General features: G+C 50.2%; 3 protein-coding genes across 9 annotated transcripts in view; 2 read left to right on the top strand and 1 right to left on the bottom strand.

Annotated features, from left to right (window-relative positions):
• The window catches only part of LRSAM1 (leucine rich repeat and sterile alpha motif containing 1), a 31,937-nt gene extending 25,932 nt beyond the window's left edge, over nucleotides 1–6,005 (bottom strand). For 2 of the 6 annotated variants that reach the window (XR_013940849.1, XM_080561524.1), the window contains exons 1-3: nucleotides 5,964–6,005; nucleotides 2,413–2,595; nucleotides 524–580 (exon numbers count right to left, since the gene is read on the bottom strand). Coding sequence is in view for 5 of the 6 variants with exons in the window: in XM_080561524.1 (XP_080417650.1) it covers nucleotides 524–580; nucleotides 2,413–2,484 (129 nt within the window). In the remaining variant the exon portion in view is untranslated. Of the gene's footprint in view, nucleotides 1–523; nucleotides 581–2,412; nucleotides 2,596–4,979; nucleotides 5,335–5,362; nucleotides 5,879–5,905 lie in introns of those variants that run through there. The other 4 variants (XM_080561528.1, XM_080561526.1, XM_080561527.1 and 1 more) reach the window with 4 other exon arrangements.
• Nucleotides 6,006–6,054: 49 nt separating this feature from the next.
• Nucleotides 6,055–8,706, top strand: RPL12 (ribosomal protein L12; the record flags this gene model as incomplete). Of its 2 annotated transcripts, XM_080561516.1 has the most annotated exons (7): nucleotides 6,055–6,222; nucleotides 6,316–6,389; nucleotides 6,536–6,634; nucleotides 7,271–7,352; nucleotides 7,796–7,882; nucleotides 8,412–8,524; nucleotides 8,614–8,706. In XM_080561516.1, the coding sequence occupies exons 1-7, from the start codon at nucleotides 6,186–6,188 to the stop codon at nucleotides 8,617–8,619; spliced, it is 498 nt and encodes a 165-aa protein (XP_080417642.1). In that variant the 5' UTR covers nucleotides 6,055–6,185. The 2 variants fall into 2 exon arrangements, with proteins under 2 accessions (XP_080417642.1, XP_080417641.1); XM_080561515.1 differs by lacking the exon at nucleotides 8,614–8,706 and having other exon boundaries at nucleotides 6,057–6,222; nucleotides 8,412–8,542.
• Nucleotides 8,707–15,432: 6,726 nt separating this feature from the next.
• ZMYND19 (zinc finger MYND-type containing 19) lies at nucleotides 15,433–24,226 on the top strand. The gene is made up of 6 exons (XM_080561514.1): nucleotides 15,433–15,603; nucleotides 15,855–15,914; nucleotides 16,860–16,966; nucleotides 21,494–21,634; nucleotides 22,606–22,786; nucleotides 23,543–24,226. Exons 1-6 carry the CDS (start codon nucleotides 15,553–15,555, stop codon nucleotides 23,684–23,686), a joined length of 684 nt encoding a protein of 227 aa, XP_080417640.1. The 5' UTR covers nucleotides 15,433–15,552; the 3' UTR covers nucleotides 23,687–24,226.
• Nucleotides 24,227–25,502: the final 1,276 nt, after the last annotated feature.

Genomic DNA, 25,502 nt, shown 5'->3' with positions numbered 1-25,502 from the left:
AGGCCTGGCAATCTGTCACTAACCACTCACACTCCAGCAGCCAGCTCGTTTCTAATTTAGTTGGCTACAATAACAGAAGCCAAACTGGAAGTGAGATTTCCATCCTCAACTAGCAACCTGGAACCAGGGATTTGCACTTACAGAGAAAATAAGTGCAAGTGGCAGACTTCGTAGCTCTAACTTAGAAACAGTTAGCTTTTTGCAAAAAAAAGTCCCTTGTGACTAGCATAATTTGTCATACCAAGGAGGGTTTGAGACTGCTCTGCCCTTCCCATTTTGTCAAATGAAAAAGGATTCCCAACACAGAATTAGTGTGGAAACATCAAATAGGATAGGACAAAAAAGAGGAGGAAGCCCATGCCTGAAAGACAGAACTCAACACACATAGTAAGAAATGAAGCAGGCCCAAGGTCATTTCTGTCTCGAAGCTCGTAGACATAATACAAAATCTGATGTCTGGTAACAAGGAGTAGACTGAGAAATCAGACCTGTTAGCTAGTATCGGAAGTTGTAGAGAACATACCTCTGAAAGTTCACACTTAGATATGTCAAGAACATCATCGGCACCAGCCTCTTTTGCCTGGAAAGAGAAGATGTGTATCCAGAGAGTCAGAACATGCAGATAAATGGCTTCTTCCTGCATATTGACAGAACTACTCAACTGGCCCCTCCCTACAAAATGTAATTACAGTTCTCTGCTGCAAATATGCAACCTGATGAAACCACCAGGAGCAAAGGGGGTGCTGCTACAACTGCAGCAATCAAAAGCAACCAGGAAGCCAAACTGCAGGAAAAAAAAAACTCTTGGTGCTATGAATGAATTTCTGCATGAAGAACCAAATCACACCCTAATTCTGCAATTTTAACTGAAAGCACACAGAAAGGAAATGATGGGTTCTCAAGCACCAGTGACGCACTCGCTACGAGCAACAGCGGTGCCCTCCTAGCCTGTGAAGAGCCTTTTGTGTCATTGGCGTGTCTCACCCCGATGATGGACCTTCCACACTGCATGGAGAAACAAAATAACCGCTGTTGCCTTCCTGCTTCCAGTAGACTTGCAGAGCCAACTTTGCTGTTTAAGAAGAAGCAAGGATTCACTGCTTCTGGACAAAAGTGGCTTTCCATGTTCTTATCAGACAGACCCAACGCAGCTGCTAACAGCAATGAAATTGGACAAATCTAGCTGTGAGCAGCATTACATCTCTGGAGTTATTCCTAGAACACAAGATGCTGTATGAGGCAATACAACCTGCTTGTGGTAGTGCCTCCAGTAGGTTTTCAGAACTTGATATTCTGACCCAAGACTACGTATGTGCAATACAGAACTCATCCTAGAATAGACAGTTGAAGTTATCCCTCTCCATTCCCACAGGAGCTGGACAAAAAGCCTACAAACTGAATAAATACAGTAAAACTGTTTTAATTATTGGTACGTAACAGAGCTTTCCCTTCCAAACTACTTTACTGACACCCAACAGGAATAATTTTGTCATTCCTAAAAGAGAGCTGCCTCTGGGGTAGAACACAGCACTGGTCTGTGCAATGTTCCTACAGCAGAATAGGGATAATAATTCAAAAGAAGATTGCTTTAAACCTGTGGCTGCTGTCAGACAGGTAGTTCTGCTGACCTGACTGGCATGACAGCAACCTGCTGAGGATCCACCCCAGAGAATCCTGGCCAAATGCTAGTCCAGGAAAAATCTTTGTGTTTGTCTGTCTTTGAGACCTTACACTGAACTCATAACTTCTCTTACTAGATGTGGACCACATGTGGACCACTCCAAATTTCATGTATCAGCGGACAAATCTCTAGGGATTCAGAGACACCAGAAAACCAGGAAAGAACAACAGAGAACGGAGACTTGTACCTTATCAGTAAGTACATCTGCAATCCTCCAGTTAGTGAACTCAGTGATGACACCAACTGAAAACTGTCAGTATAACCAGAACTGTCTTTGAGCTGCGCTTCTCCCCAGCTGTGTCTAACAAGTTAGTCCTCTGAACGACAGGTAGAAATAATAATGAAAAGCAAAAGACGGGCACAAGAAAAGCCAAGCATGGTGGGAAAGCAGATGGCACAGGCTCCTTGCTAGGAAAAGCAAACTGGGAGGTCTGTCATAGTGAAGTGGCATGGAGGAGAAAGGATGGATGAGGTCCTGGATGGTTACAAGGCATGCGGTGTGGTGGACGTTACATAGAACCACACGGGCAGAGAGGGAAAGAAGTAGCACAGTGGGGACATGTGGAGGGGAAGGCATGAGCAGACCAGGAAAGCAGGAACTCTCTGACATCTGCTAGGAACACGACCTGCAGACCTGGTGGGATCAGTAATATGATTACTGGTAATGTGGGGGGCCTACCGACTCACCAGGACTAGGTGCAGAGAGCAGAAGAGACGTCGACATTGCTTACCAGGCACATTTGGTATTCAAGGCGCTTCCGAGCATCATCACTGGGTTTCTTCTTACGGAAGAAGAGTGGCATCTTTAGCTGTGACTACAGCTCTGTCTCAATGGCACAAACTATCAGCACAAATAAAGGCCAGTGGTTCCTGAAGCACGTGTTTGCAGGGAACCTGGACTACAGAACTGCGCTCTAGTAAGTGAAGAAAAAAAAAAAAAAGAGAAAATCACCACCCAGCAATTGTCCTTGTTTAGGCCTTTCTTTGGTCTGATCAAACAGGCAGAGCCATCACACCTCCACAGCAGAAGTGTTAACGTGAGTCACAAAAATAATAAGCAATTGCAAAATAATATAGAATAAAGCTAGGTTAGAAATGTGAACAGTTCCTAATTGAGAGCAACGTGGCTGCCTTCACCTTCCAGGGCAGGTGAGACGAGGCAAGACCCTAACACAGACCAGAATACAGGCAGCTGTTGGAAGGGGACTTCACGACCACTGGCTACAGCAGGGCCCCCTCTGGCACATCACGCAGCTGGTTCCCTGGGGCTCCGAACAGACGCAGGAGTCAGGACACCCAAGCTAAGCTTGCTTTGCTTCTCAGCTCCACTGTAAGAGGCCAGGACCTTAAACTTTAGGGCAGGGGTTATCCCGAGTTAACAAAACACTTGGTTCATTTGCTTTCTGCACAGAAGCAGTTGCATGGCAACACTTTTCCTATTTTAGTCACCCAGGGAGGTGAGGAGATGCTGCCTAAATACCTAACAACTTAATGTCACATTTTTAATAGGCTTATAAAGCAAAATTGATTTCCAATAGTCTAAGTGCTGCCTGTAAAGCCAAAATAACCTAACTTCAGAAAAACTCTGACTACACACCAGAGCCGATCGCTGTCTCCCAGACGTGCTGGGGTGAGCCATCTGCCTCCCCTGGACTCGCACGCTTCACCCAGGCTGCGTGTCTCCGGCACCCCGCTGGGCTCCTCCTGCCCTTTGCAGCCCTACCCATGACCAAATTGCCGCCCCTGGCCAGGGCTTACAGGGCAGTCAGATCTTCCCCAAAATGGGTCACCATGGGACTGAGAGCTGGAGAATGTTTTTCTGTTAATTCAGCCAGACTGTATGCAAAGATGCGGGCTGATGCAAGTGTGAAGGAAAGAGAAATTGAACCAGCAGAGGAAAGAGCAGATTGCGGTAAGATGCCTCCTGAAATCACAACTGGGGGTGGATGAAGGGGTAACAGAAACCAGAGTCGATTCTGGAAAAAGGCTCTGACTCAGCAGGGGAGAAATAGGGAGTGTGCTGGCAGATTTTGAAGGACCAGCAGAAACATAAGGCTGGACAAAAAATGGGGAGACTGGGCAAAAACTTGCAACGCAGAAAGTCAGAGTTGGGAGTGCTGCTGGACAAGGGCTTCACAGAGAGCTGACACAGGTGGGACTGAATCCGGCTTGGGAGTAAGAGTGGGATAGGGCAGAGCAGAGCAGAACTGCAGCAGTGAGCCCAGAAGGGGGGAGCTACCGGCTGGGCAGGAAGCCCCGGGGTACGTGGGGATCAGCACTGCACGGCCGAGGCAGGAGCTATAGCTGCCAAAAGCCCAAGTCAAGACACACTCTACGAAACTTGCACTGAAAGGCTTTTTTTATTTTTTTTAATAACTTTTTTAAACATCATTTTAAAATCAATACAATAGAGTCAATATTTCACCAATACATTCCCCAAATGTTCACCAGCAAATGGCACAGCTTCACAATGGAGCTGGTTTAGTGTTCACTAAAGCTCGTGTTACACATAAAAAAGATTGTTCTCTGCCAGCTCAGCAGCTACAAATTGGTCTCAAACTACACTGAAAAGCATGTAGCCACAGGATACAGAGCTGTTCCTTACACAAGGGGAGCCTTACCAAAAACTAAGAGTTTTACGTAGATAAATCCTTATTGTTAAAGCAAGATATAACTTTAGCCTACATGCCTTCAAGGAACTATCCACCATTTCATTCCAGAAACAAGGAGGCAAAGGTCTGCCCTGTTTCACTGTACTGCTGTCATACCTGTCTACCACAACAAGCCAAGAGATGCAGCAGAAGGTGGCAAAAAATTACTTCAGCGTGCTAGAATCAGACTCCAGCAGTTTCACGATTCTTTCCCTGACATCCCACTTTGCTACCTTCTTAATAAGCTTGGACTACTGAAATGCCCAAATTAGGAGCTGGACTCGATGACCCTTGCGGGTCCCTTCCAATGCTACGATTCTGTGGAACGCTCACTGGGGCCCACTCGCCTCTCCCACTGTCTCACCATGAAGTCAACAGGCTCACCAGTCAAGGCAAGCCAGAAGGGATGGGTAAGAGCAAAAAATCAGAAGATTAAGCAAGAAAGGAAGGTAACTGTCAGGAGATGCAGTTAGGAAATCCAGGAATGCAATCAAGAGCCACAAACAAAGGTCCGACATCACAGACGGAAACAAAAGAAGGAAATTTAAAGATGAGAAACCAGGACAAGGGTACATGCAGCAAGGTAACAATAACATTGCTGAAGAACACTTTGCTGAGGACTTATACATCTCTTTGACCCTTCTTACCTTTCTCTGTTACAGCTAGGTATCTTTTATTAATCCTACAGACAGTGGAAAATCATTATTTAATTTTCACCCAAGAAAACGCAAAGAGATGAAGGCTGAAGGATACATAGTCCAACGGGGAAAGAACCGCTTTGGGCAGAAGAGGAAGGATCAGAGACTTATTAGATGGATTAAACATCAAAACTTGCTTCAATGAAAAGACACATCAAATCTGCAGGCAGCAAAGCTGCTCCTCCCTGTGACACTGGCCCTGCAGACCGGTGAGACAGGCACTTGTCAGTCAATGAAGAGAAGCTGGCATGTGACTACAACTTATGCACTGCAGTTTTATTTATTTTAGTCATGGGAAGAAAACTACCCACAGGTACCCGGACAGCACCCACCCTGCAGCAGGTGAGCATCCGCGAACTGCAGCCCTAAGGCCGCCAGCAGCCGGGCTCTGCAGGCACAGCTCTGCCTAGGCACAGGCAGGAGACAGGGCTGGGGAATGCCCACCGTGCGTTTTACAGCCCGCAGCTGCTTGGACGTCGAGAGCAAAACGACGACAAAATTGTAATTTTTTTTTAAAAAAGCAACCGAATAGCAGCACGGCTCTACGAAAAGGTCCAATCCAAACCCTGACTTTTAAAGCGCCCCGGGCCCCACAGAGGCGGCATGGCGCTGTGCCACAGCGGGGGCCGGCAGGCAGCTGAAGGCAGGCAGGCTGCGTCCTCCGGGGGCAGAACCGCCGGGGCTGTGCGGGGCCGCCTGCCCCAGCTCCGGGCACCCTCCGTGCCTCCGCCCGCTGCCCCCGCATCCTTCGTCCTCCTCCTCCTTCATCCTCCTCTCCTCAGCGCCGGCCCCGAGCCGCGGACAGCAGCAGCAGCAGGCAGCAGCCGCCCCTCAGGCACCCCATCCCCGCCCTGAGACCCCCGAGGGTCCCTCACCCGCCGCCGAGACCCGGGGGACCGACGACCCCGCGCCCCCCGGCCCGGCCCCGCTCACCGCTCCCCTCCGCCATGACGCGCCCCACCTCCCCCTCCATGACGCCCCTCCCACCGCCCACCCCCGCCATGGCACCGCCCCCGCCGCCATGTTGCGGGCGGGCGGCGCCTCTCGCGAGAGCCCGGCGGGTATATCCGCCGCCCCCGCGCCGCCTGCTGCCTTTCCGCCGCCCCGTCAGGATCCGGCTCCATCTGCCGCCATCCGCTCCCCGGCGCCGCCGCCATGCCGCCCAAGTTCGACCCCACGGAGGTGAAAGTCGGTACGTGCCGGGCCGGGGGGCGGCGGGCGGGGGGGAGGAGGCGCGGCCCGGTCTGACGAGGCCCGGTCTGACGAGGCGTTGCTGTGCCCGCAGTGTACCTGCGCTGCACCGGCGGGGAGGTCGGCGCCACCTCCGCTCTGGCCCCCAAGATCGGACCCCTCGGGCTGGTACGTGACGGGGACAGGGGGACGGGGGGGGATCGGGGGGCTGTGAGGTGCGGGGAGCTGCGGGCATGGCGGCTGGGTGAGGTGCGGTGCTCCCTGCTGCTATCCAAGCGTTATTTTTGTGTCCCTAACGTCTCCGTTCTTCGCAGTCCCCCAAAAAAGTCGGCGATGACATTGCCAAGGCCACGGGCGACTGGAAGGGGCTGAGGATCACGGTGAAGCTCACCATCCAGAACAGGCAAGCTCAGGTACTCGATGCCACGAGGGATGGCTTCGTGGTGCAAGCGCTGAGCAGGAAGGAGCTCTGCTTGCCCGAACCACAAGCGTAAATCCCGGCAGGGTCGACTCAGCCCTTCATCCTTCCGAGGTAGATAAAATGAGTTCCACATGGCGAGCTGTGTGGGGGTCTTCTGGGGAAGACCTTGGCAGAAATGTAGCTGTCTCATCCTTCTGAGTGCTCCTGGCCTTAGTGACGCAGCAGTTCTGTATGCATATAAAGCATTTGACCTAGAAAAACGTGTCAAGCAGCACAGAAATAATAATAAAAAAAATCCTGAACTCATCCTGCAGCCACCCGCCACTATACCTGTCTTGAATTCAGTGGCTGGTATATTCCAGTGGTGAGCTGAGAGGAAGCCCCAGCCCAGGAAGCAGTTCTCTTCTGGTTGTGGAGAGGCCTGTGCCGAACGGCTGGGAACAAGCCTCTGCTTCACGGGAGGAGGCCACGTGCTGGCTGGTACACCCGGCTGCGTGCTAACCACTGAGCTAACTGAAATGCAGTGCTCTGGGCAGCTAGCTCTCCAGACACTGACTGCTAGGTCAAGTATTTGCATTATTTACCTGCTGAGATAAGGGGAAAAAAGAATCTATCTCTTTTCATTCAGATAGAAGTTGTTCCTTCTGCCTCTGCCTTGATTATCAAAGCTCTGAAGGAGCCTCCCCGTGACAGGAAGAAGCAGAAAAACAGTAAGTTTTCTTCTGGTTTTAGTTCTGAATGTCATTTGGTGCTAAGAGGGAGCATATACCTGCCTCTAGATTGTTTGGCATAAACTGGCCGACAAGTGCCAGGGAACTATCTTGGGCAGCAGGGTACACTTGTGTACAGTCAAGTTTGTATACCTTCAAGACAACTAGAATAGCCACCCGCCACTGTACCTGCCTTGTAATGCAGTGATAGTACAGTCCAGAGGTGAGCTGATAGTAAATGCCAACCTAGGAAACAGAGTTATTCTTGTGGGTAACTTTGTGCCGAAGGCTGGGAACAGGAGTGTTTATGGCAGTGCCACTGTACCTAGTAACCTCTGGTCTCTGTGTGTCTGAGTGCTGGAATGGTGCTTCTCTAACAGTGTGGGGAGCTGGAAGTGTGCTGTGCTTCAGTGAGCTTACTGTGCCATTGCTTTGCTTCACAGTAAAGCACAGTGGCAGTGTCAGCTTCGATGAGATAGTGAACATTGCTCGGCAGATGAGGCACAGATCCCTGGCTCGAGAGCTGTCAGGTAAGTGCTGGTCTTAGGGGTTTGTACTGAGTCCTGCTGCTTGATCTGAGTGTCTCAGGCTCTGGTTTGATTCCTGGGATGGCCCCATGGCTCTGGTGTTAGAGCTCCTTGTACACATTGTTTGCTCTGACACCGAACTGTCGGCTCTAGCACATGAACAGCCTCACAGCCAGCCTCCTACCTCCTGATGGAGGCAGTGCAGGGTATGGGTGTGTGTCAGGACTCACCTCAGCATTCCTGACCTGGCTACAGCACCTGCTCTCATCACTCTATGAGGCTGAGTAGTAGGCAGCAACCAGCTGGGCGCCAAGCTTGCTTGTAACAGACATAAAGGGCTTTTCTGGATGCTTCTGGAAATGAGCACACCAGAACTGGCTTCAGCTGCCTGCTGTCCTGTTCTGAACCCTGTGGCTGCAGACCTCCAAGGGAAGGAGTGTGAGACAGCTGAGGGTGTTAGAATTGAGTTCTCTACTGTTTTTTTTCTTTTTCCTGTGTTTTAAAGCACTGATGAGCTTTCTTCTAACTACAGGGACAATTAAGGAGATTCTTGGAACTGCCCAGTCTGTGGGCTGTAGCATTGATGGCAGGCACCCACATGATGTCATTGATGACATCAATAACGGGGTGATTGAGTGCCCAGCTGTAAGTATCCATCTCTAGCTGAAACTGCTGTATTAATTTATTTACTAAAGGGCTCTTTACTAATGAGCTGTATTTGCTTTTCTCAACAGAGCTAAGAGTGCAGAAAAGTTGCCGAATGAAGGTTCCTTAAGGTTTTTTTGTAACACCTTAAATGCTTAATAAAACACCAAGCTGTCTGTAAACAGTGTGACTGGCTTAATTTGTCCTTGTCCCATGCTGTGCGTAGCGGGTCTGGGCCAGGGTCTGCCTGCCCTGTGCGGAGGTACCACGGTGACGGTTCTTGCACAAACTGGAAGCTGTAGGGTGCTCATTTCTGAGATCATTTCCTTGCAGCAACACAGAGCTTACAGAAGTAGAGTTGCCTTGAGCAAACATTCCCATGTGGTGTAGAGGGCAAACTGCTAACTTGTCCCGTGTGAAGTGTGAGCTCTTGCAGTGCCAGATGCATGGCTCCAGCAGCTACAGGTAGTGCCCTTCATCAGGGTAAGCGGGGTTGTAACGGGGCCCCCTTCCCCTGAGCCAGCACAGCCGGGTGTGCTGCTGTGCCTAAGGCTGCCTGTCCACATAACTGAGTTAAGAGTAGCTGTGTGCGCTTGTGGGATGAAAATGCTCTGTCCCTGTTAGAAATAAAATCCTACATGTGGCTGGATGTCCGGGCCTGTCCTTGTTAAGTCCATAGCTCCTCGCTCAGCATTTGTGCCTGATGGTGTGGAGCGTGGCCTGGCATTTAGCCAACACTAGGAACATCTGGCTTAGGTGAATTTGTGAGTGTTTCTGTTGCAGACAGATGGGATCCTTTGCTCAGCTTTTTCTTCTGCCTTGGAGCAGAGGCAGGATTTTTTTGGTGACCAGGACAAGTACATGATAGAATTACGTGAACTTTTGTGCATTCTTCACCATAGAAGAGGAGCAAGCCCTTTGATTAGGAGTGGAATCCTGTGGTTCTCTCCATTTCAAAAAGTTGTAAAAGGGCCGGTTTCGTGTCTCTTGGGTCTCCTGACTCCCTGAATGGTGATGCTGGGGGAGCTGGGTAAGCAAGCTCGGTAGCCCCTCTCTACATCATATGTTCCAGGTCCTGGTGTCTCTGAAAGAAAAATAAGCAGTTTGTGTTGGTATTTCCCTTTGTATGAGTGTTCTGTAAATCCAGTTTACTGCCTGCCAAGGAACAACCTGAAACCTGGCTGAAAACCGGGGGTGGAGGAGAGGTATGCTGTAAAACCTGAGGGAAGTGAAAGGTTTAGCCTTGCTTATTCAAAATGAGATGTACTTTTTGGCAAAACTAAGGAGGAAGGCCTTGCAAACACCCCCCGGGGGGGCTGATCCAAACCACCCCATCTGATGAGGTGTTAAGAACCTCTTCGAAGCTCAGCTATAATGTAATTTAACCACGGTTTTCTGGAGCGGTTCCTGTGTTTCAGGCTTGATGCTAGAAGTCATTGTACTTTGCAGAATTCGATACTTGGCTCTCACACCTGAAAACTGCAGAGCTGTTACTGTGGTACTGCTGGAGGGTGTGGGTGAAACCAAAATTCTCCAAAGATGCTGGGGAAGCCTTGTTCTGTTTCCAGCAAAGGCTGGTTTTCCTTTGGAGTGGCACAGCACAAGGGATGATGCATGATCTTTCAGGCTGTAGAAAGCTCTTTTAGAAGTGAAGTGAATTCAGCCTGGTAACAAAGCTTTAGCTGACTCTGGGGTATTATGACTGCACTTCACTTCAGCCCTAACAGCATCCTGGGGGGCCGGGGGGGAGTCCTGTTAATTTAGATCCGTTTTTCTGGAGAGAAAGGGAATCAAATTCTTCCCAGAGTGCTGAGCTGGAAGGGCCTTGTTCTCAGAAAAGTGTTCTGGAAGGTACATTTCCCTCCTCCACAAAGCAGTGTTGGTACTTGATCAGCTTTTCTCTTGCCACTGGCTTTTCACTTCTGCAAATAACTCTTAAGTTATAGAGCGCTTAAAGCCCAAGAAGAAAACTTTCTGGCTGGAGCTCTACTATGGCAAGCAGAGCTGTATGAAGCGTGTTTTGTGGTGACTGTGGGAGGGGATGACTTCTTGGGGTGTCTGGGAGCGAGCATGGTGTTATGTACCGGCCGGGCTGCTAAAAAGCATCGAATGGCATCTCGAGCACCAGGAGCTGCCCAAGTCCCTTGGGAGCAGCCAGTGCTGCAGGAGGGAGAAATCGGCTGCACCAGGGAAGTGGCTGCAGCTGCATCATGCACCAGGTGCTGAGACCTGGAGCTTCTGAAAAAGGGAGAAAAACTTAAGAAACTGAAGCCTCCAAACGAATCCCAGCCCAAACCGGATGGGAGAAGGTGGCAGCTAGCTTAGACTTCTGGGAAGCTCCTGTGCTGCGTGCACTGAGCCACTGCTGTTGTAAGGCTTGTTTCTGAACTATGTGCAAGCACCGTGTTACCTTCCAGTACAGGAAACATTGCACAATTCCTAAGCAGCTGTAGTTTAAGGCTACTTGGGTGCAGAGCAACTGTGAGCTGATTTGGAGAAACTAAACCTTTGTGTTTGCTCTGGTTTAAATGCAGCTTCTTGGCCACGCTGCCTCTTAGCATGCAGCAGTCATGCCCTAGGAATGCATCTCGTGCTGCTTGTGCAGCATAAAATGTTAGCATATGTACATAATAGCATATATACATAAATAACAGTATGTTAGCAGTGGGATCTTCAGAAATCACGTTTGTGCATAATTCAACAACAAACTAACTGCTACTTCGACAAGACCTCTTATCTGCTCTGCTTCTGTGTTAAAGCACCTGGTAGCAAAGCAGGTAAAGCTTCACAAAGTGGACCCTGGGAAAGGAGGAGTCTGCCTGCCTGTCCTTGCAAAATCCAGAATGCCAGGTCAGCATCAAGGCCAGCCAAAAGAAACTGCTAATCATGTCCATTTTCCACCGTAGTTCTGCTGCCTGAAATGTTTAATGGAGCAACAGCTCTGTAATTTTACATTGAGCTCGTGGGCAGAAGTGGGATGGGGAGCAGCAACAAGGGAGGTGCCAGGATCTTTGGAGACAGGCTGGGCTGGCAGTTTAGCAGAGGGGAGGCGGTTGCTGGAGGGAGGATGTGCGGGTGGAGGAATCTGGGCTGACCGATGTATTTACGGTTCCTGAGAAGATCCAGCTTTGTCCGCTGTTCCCTGGTGAAATGCGGGTACATCGCTCCAGCGACTTGGGGGCTGCAGATATTGCAGACAGGCTGTAGCGAAATGGGGAAAGACATGACAAAAATAAATAAATAACTTCTGTCAAGTCAAACACTCATGGCAGGTATCAACTTAAACTGCACATCCCAACCCGTGGCTGTCAGCGTGCAGGATTTTTTGCAGCCTCTTCAGCTGACAGAAGCAGGAGAGCTTGTGCCTTTGCTCTTTCTTCTGCTCCTTCTCCAGCTGGTTGTGGGGCCTTTTTCTGAGGCAACCAGGGAGTAAAGTAGAAACAAGGCTGAAAACCCAGACACTCGCTATCTTTAATTTCTTGGCTTGGGGATTCCAAGCAAGGAGCACAGCCTTGGTGCTCTCTGAAGTGAGGTGTGATTCCTCACGGTCTGTAACCCTGCGTGTTCCCCGCCCCTCTAGGGACACAGCTTCCAAAAAATCTCAGTTAGGTATGAGGGAAAAAAAATCTCTGAGTGGCTGCAGACTGCACTGGGGATGTGGTGGGGTCTCCATCCTTGGCGATGTGGGGAGCTCAGCTGGGCACGGCGCTGGGCAGGCTGGCTGCACGCTCAGCAGACGGCTGGGTCCCTTCCAGCCGCAGCTTGCAGCAGTTCCATGACAAAGCTGCACAAATACATTGCTGGAGAGGAGGACAGCCTGGCAGAGGACTGCAGCACCCCTTTCAGGAGCAATTTTAGTTTAAACAGGTTTGAAATGTTTGCTGATCCTGGTGTTAGTGGAGCTGCCACTGGTGTGAAGCTTGAGAGCTTCAGGAGTGCCCTGGCCTGTCCAGTGTCGCAGCGCACACACTGCTGGCTTTCCCTCAGTTGACAGTCCTGGAAATGATTGGAAAAAGGACTTTTTTGCTGAAGGGAAATTCTCTTGGGGGCAGGATGTGTAACCTTTCCCATGCTACCTTAGGGCACGTGCTCTGGTAGAAGCCACGCAGCACTTGGAAGCAGGGCACTACCCTGCCAATAATTCATCTTTTCCCAACCCAGGCTTCTTAGAAAGGAGGCAAAGGGTTTGTTAAAGATAGTAACGACCTACATTAGCTCCATATTTTAAATCCATTTTCCCAATAACTGGGTCTGTGCTCTGACGCCAGGGTCTCTTCCCACTGTAGTGATCTGCACCTTCACAAGAAAAGAGGGAAAGGGACATTGAGAAGCCCTAAGCCCTTCCCAGGAGACCTTCACTATGGTGGCACAAGAGCTTTGAGCAGTTTAAGGAGAATTGAGTGTTATTTCCCTGAGATAAAATGGGCCCTGAAGAGCCAAATCTTTGGAATTCACATCTTCCTGCTTTGTAAAATGTTAGGATGGAAAATCTGAATTTCGTTACGGCTCAGTGTGGCGTGCTGAAGCCCTGTGGGGCAGCTTCTGCCCGTGGCATGTGCCATACCAGTGTGCACGGTGAAAGTGAGAGCTCATTACTGTGGGCATGGGGGCGGAGGAGGGCCGCATCCAGGATCGCCTGTGGGGAGGACGGGAGCCATGGGCCTGTGCTCAGGGGGGTGCGGGTCCCATCCGAGCAGCACAGCGGTGTCCTGGTGGCTCTCCCTTTTCCAAACCAGGAGGTGGTCTCCGTCCATCACCTCCTGCCACATCTCCTGGGGCCTTGGGGTCACTGTGTCCTTCTGCCCTGTCCCTGAGGGCAAGGAACTGTGCCAATGGGGTGATGTGGGAAGTGTTAAAAGGGGCAAAAAAAGCCTCAACGAGAAAGGGAGCTTTTTCCAGCATGAAGGAAAGGAGGAGCCTGCTTTTCGAGGAGCTGCAGACAGAACCCTGGATGGAAATGGGGCTTGGGCAGCTCGTGCCCACAGCTCACCTCTGAGCAGAGCAGCACCCCGCGCTTCACTGAGGGCTCAGGCAGGCTGGCATCCGCGCAGAAGATAAATGCAAGCACTACTGACAGCAAACCTCCAAAATGGAGCTAGTCCTACCAGCCCTGTGGGTATTTTGGGGGGAGAGGAAGCCACATAGCATCCCCCAGGCTGAAGTCATGAACCCAAACTGCTGTAACCCCCTCTCATGCACCCAAAATTACTCACAGAGCTGGGCATGAAACGTCGGCTGCCACTGACTCCTGCAGTAGCTGGCCAAGTATCTGACCATTTGCTGGTGGCTCTCCATCGCGGGGCTGCCCGTGGGGAGCCCTTTGCCTGTGGGCGACCTCACAGCCGTGTTCTGTGAGGGCTGCGCTCCCCCAGCTCTCCTGATGCTGCTTGGGTGCTGCAGCCCCCACACGGGGCCCCTCGTCTCATTACCCACCCCCGGCAAACCTCAGAGAAATTGTCATCACCAGCACCGCTCTGATCTCCCGGCACGACCTCTTCTCCCCTTCTGGTGAATGAGAACCCACGTGACCATCAGCAGCATGGTCACAATCATCAAAACTCACAATCATCAGTAATGAAGTCACCCCCCGATAAACCAACCGGTGTGTTCATTAATTCACTGCACGTGTTCTTTTCCTTTCTAGCTAACAGAGTACTTCATCGTGGATTTTACTAACTTTTCTCCCTTACAGATTCTTTAAAAAGCAAAATATTCTTTTTACCGTGCATTTTGCTTCAAATCCAATGTCCTGCTTGGCTCTCTCATTAACCACAAAGACTTTGGCACGTCGTACTTTGAAGGTTCGTGTATCCGGTTAGCTGTCACGACGAAGGCGGTCGAGGTGGTCCCAACCGAGGGGCTGCAGTCAGGTTCTCCCAGCATCTCGTGGGCCAAGCAGCTAGTGGCGGACTGCTCCACGCACCTTTGTCTGTCTGATTTCTTGGGTCCATCCTTACCATCTCGAGGCATCTGTGGGACCGCTCCACCACAGGAACGAAGGACTCATTTTTTTTCCCCAAGACTTGCCTTTAGATGTAACGTTTGTCTCCCGGGGACGGTCGGGTCACCGGCCGCAGCCTTGCTCGTGTGCTCAGGGCACGGCCGTCCCGTCCTGCCCGAAGGCGACCGCATGGCAAACGGCCCGTCCCCGCCTGCTTCACGCGTTTATTTGCGTTTTGACCCAGCATTTTGGGGGGCAGGCACCCTGCAGCGGCTTCCCTCAGCTTGTGAAACCGGGACCGGGCTTTCGGCCCTGGCCAGCGTCGCTGCGGCCGGGTGCGGGTGGCGGCGGGGGCAGCGCGGCCACGGCGGGCTGGGGCCGCGGCGGCGCTGAGGCCTGGGCGCTGCCGGGAGCCGGGCGGCCGAGGAGCCCCGAGGCGAGGGGAGGTGGCCCCGGGAGCCCCCGCGGTGAGGAGAAGTTCCCCCGGGAGCCCCCCGAAACGAGGGGAGATGGCCCTGGGAGATGCCCTGCGGGCGGTGAGCGCGCTCCAGCACGGGGCTGTGGTGGTTTGGGTTTATTTTGGGGGTGTTTCGGGGTTATTTATTTATTTTTAACATCAGGCAACGGCCCCGGGTGGCCGCCTGTCAGAGGCGGGCAGCAGCCGCCGCCCCCTCGGCGCACGGCCCCTTTAAGGCCCCCCCCGCCCCGCGCTCTCGCCCCTGTTGGCGGCACAAAGCTTCCCGCGAACGTGACGTCAGCGCCCGCGTCCCCTTTCCCCCGCCCCCTCCCTCTCCCTCCTCTCCCGCGCGCTCCCCGCACCTCCCTCCCTCCCTTCCCCCTCCCTCCCCACGCGATCCCGCGCCGCGCCGCCCGCCCATTGGACGAGGCGGCGGCGTCGCGAGAGCGACGCGGAGGCGTCGCGGCCTCCTATTGGCCGGGCGGCCGCAGGGGGGCGGGGTCGCGGCGCCCCGCCCCCCGGGTGTGCGCGAGGCGGCGGCGCGTGGCAGCGGCGCGGCGGGGCCCGCTCCGGGCGGAGAGCGCGGGGGGGGGGGGGCGCGGAGGCGGCGGCGGCGGCCCCGGCCCGGCCATGACCGACTTCAAGCTGGGCATCGTGCGGCTCGGCCGGGTGGCCGGCAAGGTGCGAGCCCGGCCGCGGCCTGCGGGCACCGGGAGGGGGCGGGGGGCGGGAGCGGGGACCGGGAGCGGGACCGGGAGCGGGGACCGGGACCGGGATCGGCCGCGGGGGGAGGGCACCGGGAGCGGGGCCGGGGAGGACCGGGAGGGACCGGGGGGGACCGGGCGGGACCGGGCACGGCGGTGGCGGTGGCCGCGGGAGGGGCGGGGAGGCCGGGCCCGGCGGCCTGGCTGAGGGCGCGCTGTGTGTTGCAGACCAAGTACACGCTGATCGACGAGCAGGACATCCCGCTGGTGGAGAGCTACTCCTTCGAGGTGAGCACCGGGCGCGGGTGGCTCCCGGGGCCCCTCCGCTGTCCCCCCGACCCCCCGTATTCCCCCCCCCCCGGTGTCCCCCCGAGGCCCCCCGGCCGGTCCCGGCGGCAGCCCCGGTTGCAGCCTTTTGTCGCCCCCAGCCCGCTCCCCGCGCACCTTTCGCGAAGCCCTCGCTGCCCTGCCGGAGCCGGGAGGTTTCCCTCTCCCGTAGCTCTGGGCGGGGAGCGTCTCCTGGGGTAACGCGTGGTGGGGCCGGGGAACTTTTTCTGATGTCTGTAGACAGGGGGAAGCGTCCTCTGCTGAGACTTAGTAAGGGAAAGGGCTCACGACTGCGAAGCCCCCCGAAACCACGGCCCTGTCGGAGCAGGGCGCGCCCCGTGCTCAGCGCCCGGTGCTCAGCAGCCCGAGTGCTGCGGCAGCGCCGCTGCCAGAAACCACCGAGCTCACCCGTTCCTCTCTGGGGGTGATTCACTGCCAGCACGTATCACCGCAACAAGTGCGCTAACGGGGTCTGGTCCTTAGCACGGGTCAGTCCGTGAGCGTTAGCGCTAGCACGAGGAAGGAGGGCAGGACTGCTGCTTGCACCAGCAACCCCTAATGAGGTTGGTGTAGGGCAGCACCAGGCACGAAGCCGTGGCAGTTTGCTGGTGCGGAGGACTGATGATGGCCCCACGGGCTCACCACTAAGTTCCCACTGGTCTTAGCCCAAGCGGGACTCCTGCTGTGCAGAGCCTCCGTCCTCCCCTTCCCTTTACGTCTTCCCAAACCGCAGTAGTAGAGGTTTGTTTCTGCTGGAGGTCCAAAACAGCTGGGATTCCATGGCGGTCAAGTGATCTGTAGGAGACGAGTGTGAAATGTTGGGTCCTTCCCTTATCCCTGTCCCAAAAGAGCCCGTGCTCCTCTGCTTGGCATTGGATGTTCTCACAGCCTTTCCCTTTTCTCTAGGCTCGCATGGAGGTAGATGCTGATGGAAATGGTGCTAAAATATTTGCTTATGCATTTGATAAAAACCGTGGAAGGGGATCCGGCCGCCTGCTGCATGAGCTGCTTTGGTGGGTATCGTGAGGAGAGCCAACCACGGGGTGCAGCTTGCTGCCCCCGTCGTGTATGTGGGGTCTTTCTCTGCTTTTGGTATTTCAAGTCTTCTCAGGAGGCTTGCAGCTGCTCTCTGTTAGAACCAAGCGCAGTGGGTGCTGTTAGATCTTGATACAGTCTTATTGAGGCTCTGTAAAAACAGTATTGCCAGGGAAAACGGTTACAGGTGAGTATTATTCAGAGGGACCCTTGCTCAGACCTGAGAAATGCTTCAGTTGGAGGTGGACAGGAGACTGGCTCCATTTAAATTAACGGGCGGAGACCTATCTTCTGGGCTTCTTTTGTCCTGTGAGAAGCAGGTAAGTCTGAGAAGTGACAGGCCACTGGAGAGAGGGAACCTCTGATAAGCTAAAACTTTAGGGATTTTTGTTAGTTTTTCTGTTTCCTGTCAGCTGCTATGTCTTATTTCCCATGTTCCAAGAGTCATTGCTTGTAATCCTTTGTAACTGCCGTTGAGATTGAGAGGCCGACTGTCATCCAGTGAGCTGTTACGGTGCACTAAGCGTGTTCTTCGTGGCTTTGTAGAAAAGACGGGATATGCTGAAGAGATCTGTTATTTGTCTTAAAAAGTCTTTTCTGAGAAAATAAGCATGCTTTCTATTAAGTTCTGTAAACTACAACTAGAAGTCACAGTGCCCAAGATTTAGCTGTGCTTTCCTCGTTGTTCCAGGTTATTTCTTCTTCCCCGACTTAGTCCCCGTACAAGAGGGAGGGAGTCGGGAAGACTGTCGGGGACTATTATTATTATTTTTAATCTGCTCATTAAATAAGGATTTTAACCTGCATCTGTTAATGTTTAATCTTGTTGTACACATAACTTTGGTGAAAATTACTAGGAGGTTGGCTACAGTATGCGGGATAAATCAGACTGTCAGCTTCTGCTAACTGTGAACCTCATACAGTAATAATTGCAGTCTGCAAGTAGCACTAACAGTACCTGAAAATTATTCCAGCTGACTGTTGCAGGCTGTGTAGGTGATGACAGTCCAGCAGTTTGCTTATTACACAGCCCAGTCATTGCCTCTTCTGGTTAGTTTTACTTACATTAGGAAATAAACCTAACGTGTTCAGTTAGGTAATTAAAATTATGTGCGTGCTTCAGCATATGCTGGTGTGTTAAAAAACAGAGATTTTGTGCAGTAGGGATTTCTTGTAAGTCAGAGAGGCAGGGTGTAACTGTCGTGCAAGCAGATCTGCAGGTCTGAAGCTGCAAAGTCAGACGCGTTTGCTAGGAAATACTGAGTATTTCAACTGTTTCTGTAAGTCAGTTTGATCCCTTTGAGGATGTACGTTTTGCTGTGATCTTTAATTACAAGGTAACGCAAGGCAGCTTAGTATTCCTTGTATCTTTAGAAAGCCTTTTGGCTACGGGTGCTGTGTAGTTACCGGCCCTCCTAAACAGAACACACACGCTGTTCGGTTTTACTTACCTGTGCTGGGGGCTGTTCTGAAAGCAAACCTGAAGTGTTTTAGTGGAAGGTCCTTCCCTTTGTGAGCTGGAGCAGTGATCAAGGTTTTGGAGGCCTCCAAAAGGCAGGAGAGCTGGGCAGTAGTGGTGCGCTCTGCTGGTGCCAGCCTGGCTTTCTGGGTAAAAGCAAAGAAACTGAGTTACTGCAGGTAGAAGAGTTTGACTGTGTAACTTAAGTGTTTCCCCCACCAATCCCATGTGTGTCCCATGTTCACTGCCTCCCTGCCCCCCCCTCAAAAAAATGTGCTTGCTCTGAAAGCCTGATTCTGTCCTTTGGCTTGAGATACAATGAGTGTGCATGTGTTGGATACTTTTGCAAGTAAAGCTGTTTTCTTTATTTCAGTTTAGTTAAGCAGCTGTTATTGTTCATGTAGTAAGGCCTCCACATTTGGAAGCTTGTTGCTACCAAAGCTGCAGCGGTGATGGGGACTTTCACCCACTCTTCCCCCAAAGCTCTCCTGCCAACCCGTGCAGAGTGACCTGCAGTATGAGATGGGAGCCACTCTCTGAAATGCACCCATATTTGCTACAAATATTCTTTCAGGAAGAACTTTCTGCAGCCTCTCTTGTGCTTGTTTTGTTTTCAGGGTGCGCGTTCAGCCCCTCTGAAGCACGATGTGAATGTCTCTGGCTGGGTACCTGCAGAGTTGGCCTGTCGCCTTCCCGCCCTGCTCCCTGGTTAGCGATCCTAGCTTGCCATCTTTTGTCTGGGTGTAGTAATGTTCCCTGGGGAATGGAAGTGTTAGGAGATTAGTCAGACGTATCACTAGCTGTGTCCAAAAAAATCCAAGACTTTTTATATATATATATATGTGTGTGTGTGTGTACTTACAGTTATAGCGCCTGAAACCTCCGCAGTTAGGGCTCCCGTTGACTCGAGTTGCTGTTGCCTGTGCTTGGCACTTCTGTTACAGGCCTCAGCTCTCCAGTTAGCGAGGGGGAAGAAGAACCGCAGTGTACGGTTAATTCTCTGAAAAGTTTTGCTTTAAGTGGCTTTGCTGATATCCTGTAGGCACTTGAGTGTGCCGGGGAGGCAGAAGCTGTGGCCCTGGCAGAGGTGGCTGCCTGATGAACCCATCTTCTGTGTTCCCAGCCACAAGGGAGAAGGCAGGGTTCTTCCATCGGCCTGTCCTGCACTGCACATTTCTGCTTAACTTCGGAGGTAGTCCATGCTGCACGCTTGTGAAGCACAGTTTGAGGGAGAGGAGTGACACGTGCTTGTGCATCCAGAGGTTGCTCAATTGTGCACAGAGAAAAGGGACTGTCCTGAATTTGCTAGTGCTAATTGTGGCATCTCAGTCAAGTGCTATTGGGCTAACGCTTTTCCTGGTCATCGGCAAGGCCAATTTCTGCTTTCCCTTTGAGACTTTTGCCACTTGAGGTAGTAGAAGAACTGACAGCGATGTAGATGTGGATTTATACAAAGAGGAAGACAGGCTCTGCTTGTGGATCTTACTGGTATTTACTTTGGGGGTGTGGGGGGGTCATGGGTGCAGATGCAGGCATTGGAGGAGCAGGGGTAGGCACACGGAGTACTGGTGTCCCTGACAATCTCTTGTAACCCTCTCCTTCCGCAGCTTGGACCTTTCTTAAACTCTTGTTCTCCAATCCATTTCAAAAAAGTTTCTGAACTTGGTCTTGGTCTCCCCCCTTCCTTCTTCCAGTTTGCTCTTTCTCTGTGCTAGTCTCTTCCTCCCAGATTTCTCATTTGTATCTATCCCTCCTGTCTCTTGTTGGCACTCTGTCCTAGTCTTGGTCTAACGAACATTAACGCCTTCCCCGTCTCTGTATCCGATCAGTGGTTACCTTCATCTGTCTGAGCTGGTGTGCTTTCGTGCTTCTCACTTTGAGCTTTTGGGGCTTCTGATCTCCTTTGAGCATTCGACAACTCAAAAGTAGCTCTCCCTCCTCTAGGGCCTTTCAGCGGACTCCTTTCCACAGTGCACACTTTTTTCCCAAATGAAGGATTTTATTCCTTTTAACTTCAAACAGGAGAGCTCCTCCTGGTTTATATTCCAGCACTGAGCTGGAAGCAGCATCCGAATGAGGCTTGGGTAAAGTTGTCGGTGGCTGTTGGAGCGGTCTCCTCGAAGGAAATGCTGGGTAACCTTCAGAGAGTGCTGTCAGTTTGACGTTACCCTTCTTGATAGCCGCTGGTTATGTTCTCGTTGTGCTGTAAAGTTAGTTGTGGCGTAGCAGATGTACCAGGGCGCAATTTCTGTGCAGACCTTGTATTTGGATGGGGATCCCCACAAGAAGCAGTATGGGGGCTGGCCTAAGCACGAGAGCATTTGACAGTGGGCTTGAAACTTAAATAGGGAGAGGAGAGCTGAGAAGTAGGTGGATTGGGAAATGAAATCTGTTACAAGGCAATAGGGAAAAATTGGTATGACTTAATGTGCAGCTGTCCTGCTTTGGTTTGGGTAAGTTTCAGTAGATGTCTCCTTGTCAATTGTGGATTCATTGCAGGCTTTCTGTGTGTTGTGCATAATTAGTCTGAAGAAGGAACATTTGCCTACCCACTGGTGAAACCCCTGTCCTGTTGCTTAAGAGACATCCTTAGTAAATGAAAAACTGACTCACACCTGTGCCAAACTTGCATGTAAACGTCTGATAGAAAATCCTATTAAAATAATAAAACTATTAGCTCCTTTCAAGTCTGCGCTGTTGAAACAAGTACGTAGGTGCTGTTGCATAAACTTGAACGGTAGTTTCTGGAACTTCTGTTGCAATATTCTTACAATTAAAATTGATTGTCTTGACATGATTGTCTTGACAGAATCAACTCATTTATAATGGAAATAATCTCCTGGAACAAATCTCGTTCTTGTGGGAGCTGATACATGTGAAATAGCCGCTGCAGTCTGTTGACAACCTGAGTTTTACTGTTCCTATTTCAGTGACACCAGGCAGCAGCCTAGAAGGCAGCATGTCTTCTGGAATTGGTATCATTCTTTACTTTTGGTTGTGGAGTCTTCTTCGTCACTGAGCTTCAAGCTGGTTTTGTTTCCTCCAGGGAGAGACACCGGGGAGGCATTGCTCCAGGATTTCAGGTGGTACATCTGAACTCAGTGACCGTGGACAACCGCCTAGACAATCTGCGCCTAGTTCCTTGGGGGTGGAAACCCAAAGCTGAAGATATCTCTAGTAAACAAAGGTATGTCAATATTTGGCAGGGGGACACCATCGAAAAAATACTAATAAAAAATAAATTATTTTGTCTCTTTCATGTAGCGGTGTTCATCTTGGCAGAGCCTCTTTGTTTGACCTTGGGCTGCCTATGCATCACTGTCTCAGCGTTCTTACTGGGGACCAGAGTTAATGCTGACCATGCTAGCCATGAAGAGATAATCTAACCCCATGGTGTTATGTGGAGGTCCTGCTCTGCCAGATGTCACCGCAGTAAAATAGTAAACCTGCATTCCCTTCTGCTTGAGTGGTGGCATTTGGGCATGCTGAATTCAGTCTGCAGTTTTTACTGGCTCGTATGTCTCATCCTCAGGCACTGACATACTAACGCAGCCTGTAAAAACCAGCAGCTGCAAAATGCTTATATTTGGAATAGTTTAGTTAGGTTAAAACTAAAATGAGTTCCTTGGAACAGCTTCTGTCATCGTTCGCTGTAGATCGTGGGAACTTCCTACGTGTTGCACTGCACTGATGTTACTCACAGTGCATCAAACTAATGGTAGGGTGGGTTTGTTTCACCTGTGGTGATATAACCCAGCTATGCTCTTTTTTGGTGAGAGGCCCAGACCATACTAGAAACTTCTGTGTTGTACTAGAAGCTTCTCTTGAAACACCTGCAGTGCCCGTAAGAGCTTGTTACAATGCTTTTAAGAATATGTAGTGAATGGTACTGAATAGCAGTGATGCTATCCTCACCTGGTTCTGGGGGTTCAAGAGCACAGAACAGACCTAGAGCCATTTACCCAGAAACAATGTTGCGTGATACAAATTTCTTGGTGTAAGTTTCATGAGATACTTTTAAATATTTTTTTTAGGTTAGAGTAACCCTCAAAGGATTTGTGTTAACCTTACCTACTCTGTTAACGAAATCGGAATTATTTTCCCTGTATGCTTATTATGAATGTATGGACTGAATGTGGACTTGTTTTTTTTTTAAAGGGAACAAAGTCTGTATTGGCTGGCAATCCAACAGCTTCCTACAGATCCTATAGAAGAGCAATTTCCTGTACTGAATGTAACACGATATTACAACGCTAATGGGGATGTTGTGGAGGAGGAAGAGAACTCATGCACATATTATGAATGTCACTACCCCCCATGCACAATGATTGAAAAACAGGTGTGTTCAAAAATGTTGGAAGTAAGCATGTAGTGGCTCAGGCTACCTCGTGCATCCAGGGGCTTATTCCTTAAAATATAACGCTTTGCGTAGTCCATTGAGTTGCTAAAGACAATAGTTCTCTTTAGGTCAGGTTTTCTTTGGCATGAATCTTGTATGATTAAGGTTCTTAGAAGTTCTTCATGAATATGCAATAAAGAAGTACTTTATCAAGGCTTTGTGGAGGAAAGATGAGACTTTAATTGTCAGTTTGAGAGAACGTTGTTTGGAACTGGAACAAGAAATGACCTAGCGGTTTACTGGGAGGAGTATAATTGCTGCAATGTGTATGAAGAGACAGGTGGAAGCATTCCAGGTGTCTAGTGACCTGGAACTTGAAGGAGCTGTATGAGGCTCCTTTCTCCTATGAGGAGAAAGCATTGTAAGGCTTTGGGCAGTAGTAGAATCAAAAAAAAAAAAAAAAACAAACCCACCACCCATGCTTGGCCCTTCATAAGAAGAGGATGAAGTTGAATGGCATTTATTCAGTGGGAGGAAAGCTGGTTCTGCTACTTTTCTGTAGGTAGATGAGATGAAGCATCATAAGGTCTTGTTCAAGGCTTGTACAGAATGAGGTGTCTGAGGGCTGTACCTCTGTCAGACACGCATCCTTATCTATGTATAAGAAGGGCTTTGCTTTTGTGATAATGATTTTGGCCTGCTCAGCATTTGTTGAGTGCTCAGTTAGGCTCACTAACACTGTGTTGTTTTTCCTAGTTACGTGAATTCAACATTTGTGGCCGATGCCAGGTAGCAAGGTACTGCGGGTCACAATGCCAGCAGAAGGACTGGCCTGCTCACAAGAAACACTGTCGGGAGAAGAAGCGGACCTTCCAGCAAGAGCTCGGACCGGAGCGATGACCGGGTGGCACAGGCCTCTTAGCAGCAGGATTCCTTCTCAAAGGCATTGGACTCTTGCTTTTGCACAGTAATGACAGACTGCTTATTGAAGCCAGAGGCACTGAAGAAGAAAATCCCTGTGATGCTTGAGCAGAACAGCTGACTGGACTAAGCCGGCTCTGACTGGTGCTGTGGAAAGGGATTGGGTCTACCCTTCCAGTATTATATTCTCAAGCAAAAAGACTACTGTGGAGGCTCCAGGCAGGAAGCTTCTCATTATTTATATGTTAATACGTTTGTAAACTCATGTACAGTTTTTGTTAGAAATTCTTGATAGGACTCATTAACTGTAATGTGCAGATGAGAACACATTGTTGGCCTAAAAGTTTTAAAAAAAAGTCATGTAGCAAAAGCTTTTCCTCCCATGTGGCTAGAAGTATCTGTGGCTGTGCCAAGGCCAGGAGGCAGGCTCCAACATCAGCACTTGCTCTGGAGAACTCTGCATGGAAGCTATATTTAAAAAAAAAAAAAAAAGGCAAACAAAGTAAAGGTTGGAATGAATCACTGTCTACTCTCTAGTTTTCTCCTGTTCCCTTCCAGTTGCTTTCAGAGCACAGTCACACTTGGATGTTGCAGATACCTACTCAGTAGGAACCAGCGCACCAGAAACTGGAACACGGTGTAGGGACCATCTGGGATCCCGGCGTGCAGGCGAGCTGTAGTGTGCCGCTCCCGTCGGAGAAGGGTGCTGCAGATCGTGCTGTAAGCGGCCGGTATTTTTAGAAAGCTGAATTGGCTTTCTTGTTACAAAACCTTTGTATATAGAGTAGCTGTAGGGGAGCTCAGGTTGTCAGCCGTGTGTGGATGTGGTTGCCTTCGTGGCTTCCCTGTAAGCATAGCAAATAGTGATGTGCAGATACGCTTAAATGATCTAATATTTGGTGATTTGAGTTATTTATTTGTTTTTAAAGAGATACCATCAAACCAAGAATCACTATGATTTTTTTTATGAAGTAATAAGTAAAATAATATGGGAGGAGGATTTGAGTTGCAGAGTACATGCCTGTTTTTCTTTCCAGATGTTTTGTCGTGTATAATCTGATTTCTTTTCTCATTTTTCCTTAAGGAGTGTCAAGTGATTTTCCTGCAGAACTAAGTGGATAAGTTAGTACCAGGTGTTAGTCTTGCTTTGCAGTTGGAAGAATGTGAGCTGCTGAGTTCTTAATGCAGAGCATTTCTCCAAATGCTTATTGAAATAGGTGTTCAAAAGTTTGTTTGTTTTTTTTTTTTGTGAAAGCTGATAAATTTGTTTTCCAATCAAGATTCACTTTGCCACTTTGTGTCGCAATGCTGGTCTTGCTTGTATGCCATCTGTTAGACAACCAGGCTGCTGTGGACTTGCATTATTCTGTTTCTAATATCTGCACAGGAAGCTCTTAATTATGAGTATTTGGGTGGGTTTTTGTACTTTGCCTTTAAGCATCTTAGTAAATAACCTCTGAAGTTCCTTGCTGGCAGTGCACTTGGTAGATACCTTGTAAGGTTGCAACTGTTGACTCCTGGTTATACCGTAACTTTTCTGTTTAGGCAGCCTAAAATGCCCCAAAGTATGAAGAAGTTGAGCAGGACCTAATCAAACTTTTCTATAGCAGATGATTTTTTTAAGGAAACGTTCAATTAGTTAAATGAACTGTACAGTTTTTAAATATAAAAAGGGACAAAAGGAATAGGTTGTTTTTATTCAGGGTAATCCTCTGAAAAGGGCATTGACTCTTGCCTTTCTAACAAGCTGGTATTTGACACGCCAGTTTTTCATTGTACTGGCAGTAATTATGAT

The sequence above is a fragment of the Anser brachyrhynchus genome (genome assembly GCF_964034855.1).
Source record: "Anser brachyrhynchus genome assembly, chromosome: 19".
In the NCBI taxonomy this organism is placed as follows: domain Eukaryota; kingdom Metazoa; phylum Chordata; class Aves; order Anseriformes; family Anatidae; genus Anser; species Anser brachyrhynchus.
The sequence above is the reverse complement of the archived record's forward strand: the minus strand, read 5'-3'. Positions and strand labels throughout refer to the sequence as shown.

What these genes read in the sequence shown, in the direction of transcription:
- ZMYND19 (XM_080561514.1), top strand. Translation starts at nt 15,553, where the DNA reads ATGACCGACTTCAAGCTGGGCATCGTGCGGCTCGGCCGGGTGGCCGGC. An exon ending in TGGAGAGCTACTCCTTCGAG is followed by an intron (nt 15,915 to 16,859) that starts GTGAGCACCGGG and finishes CCTTTTCTCTAG; the next exon opens with GCTCGCATGGAGGTAGATGC. An exon ending in GCACAATGATTGAAAAACAG is followed by an intron (nt 22,787 to 23,542) that starts GTGTGTTCAAAA and finishes TGTTTTTCCTAG; the next exon opens with TTACGTGAATTCAACATTTG.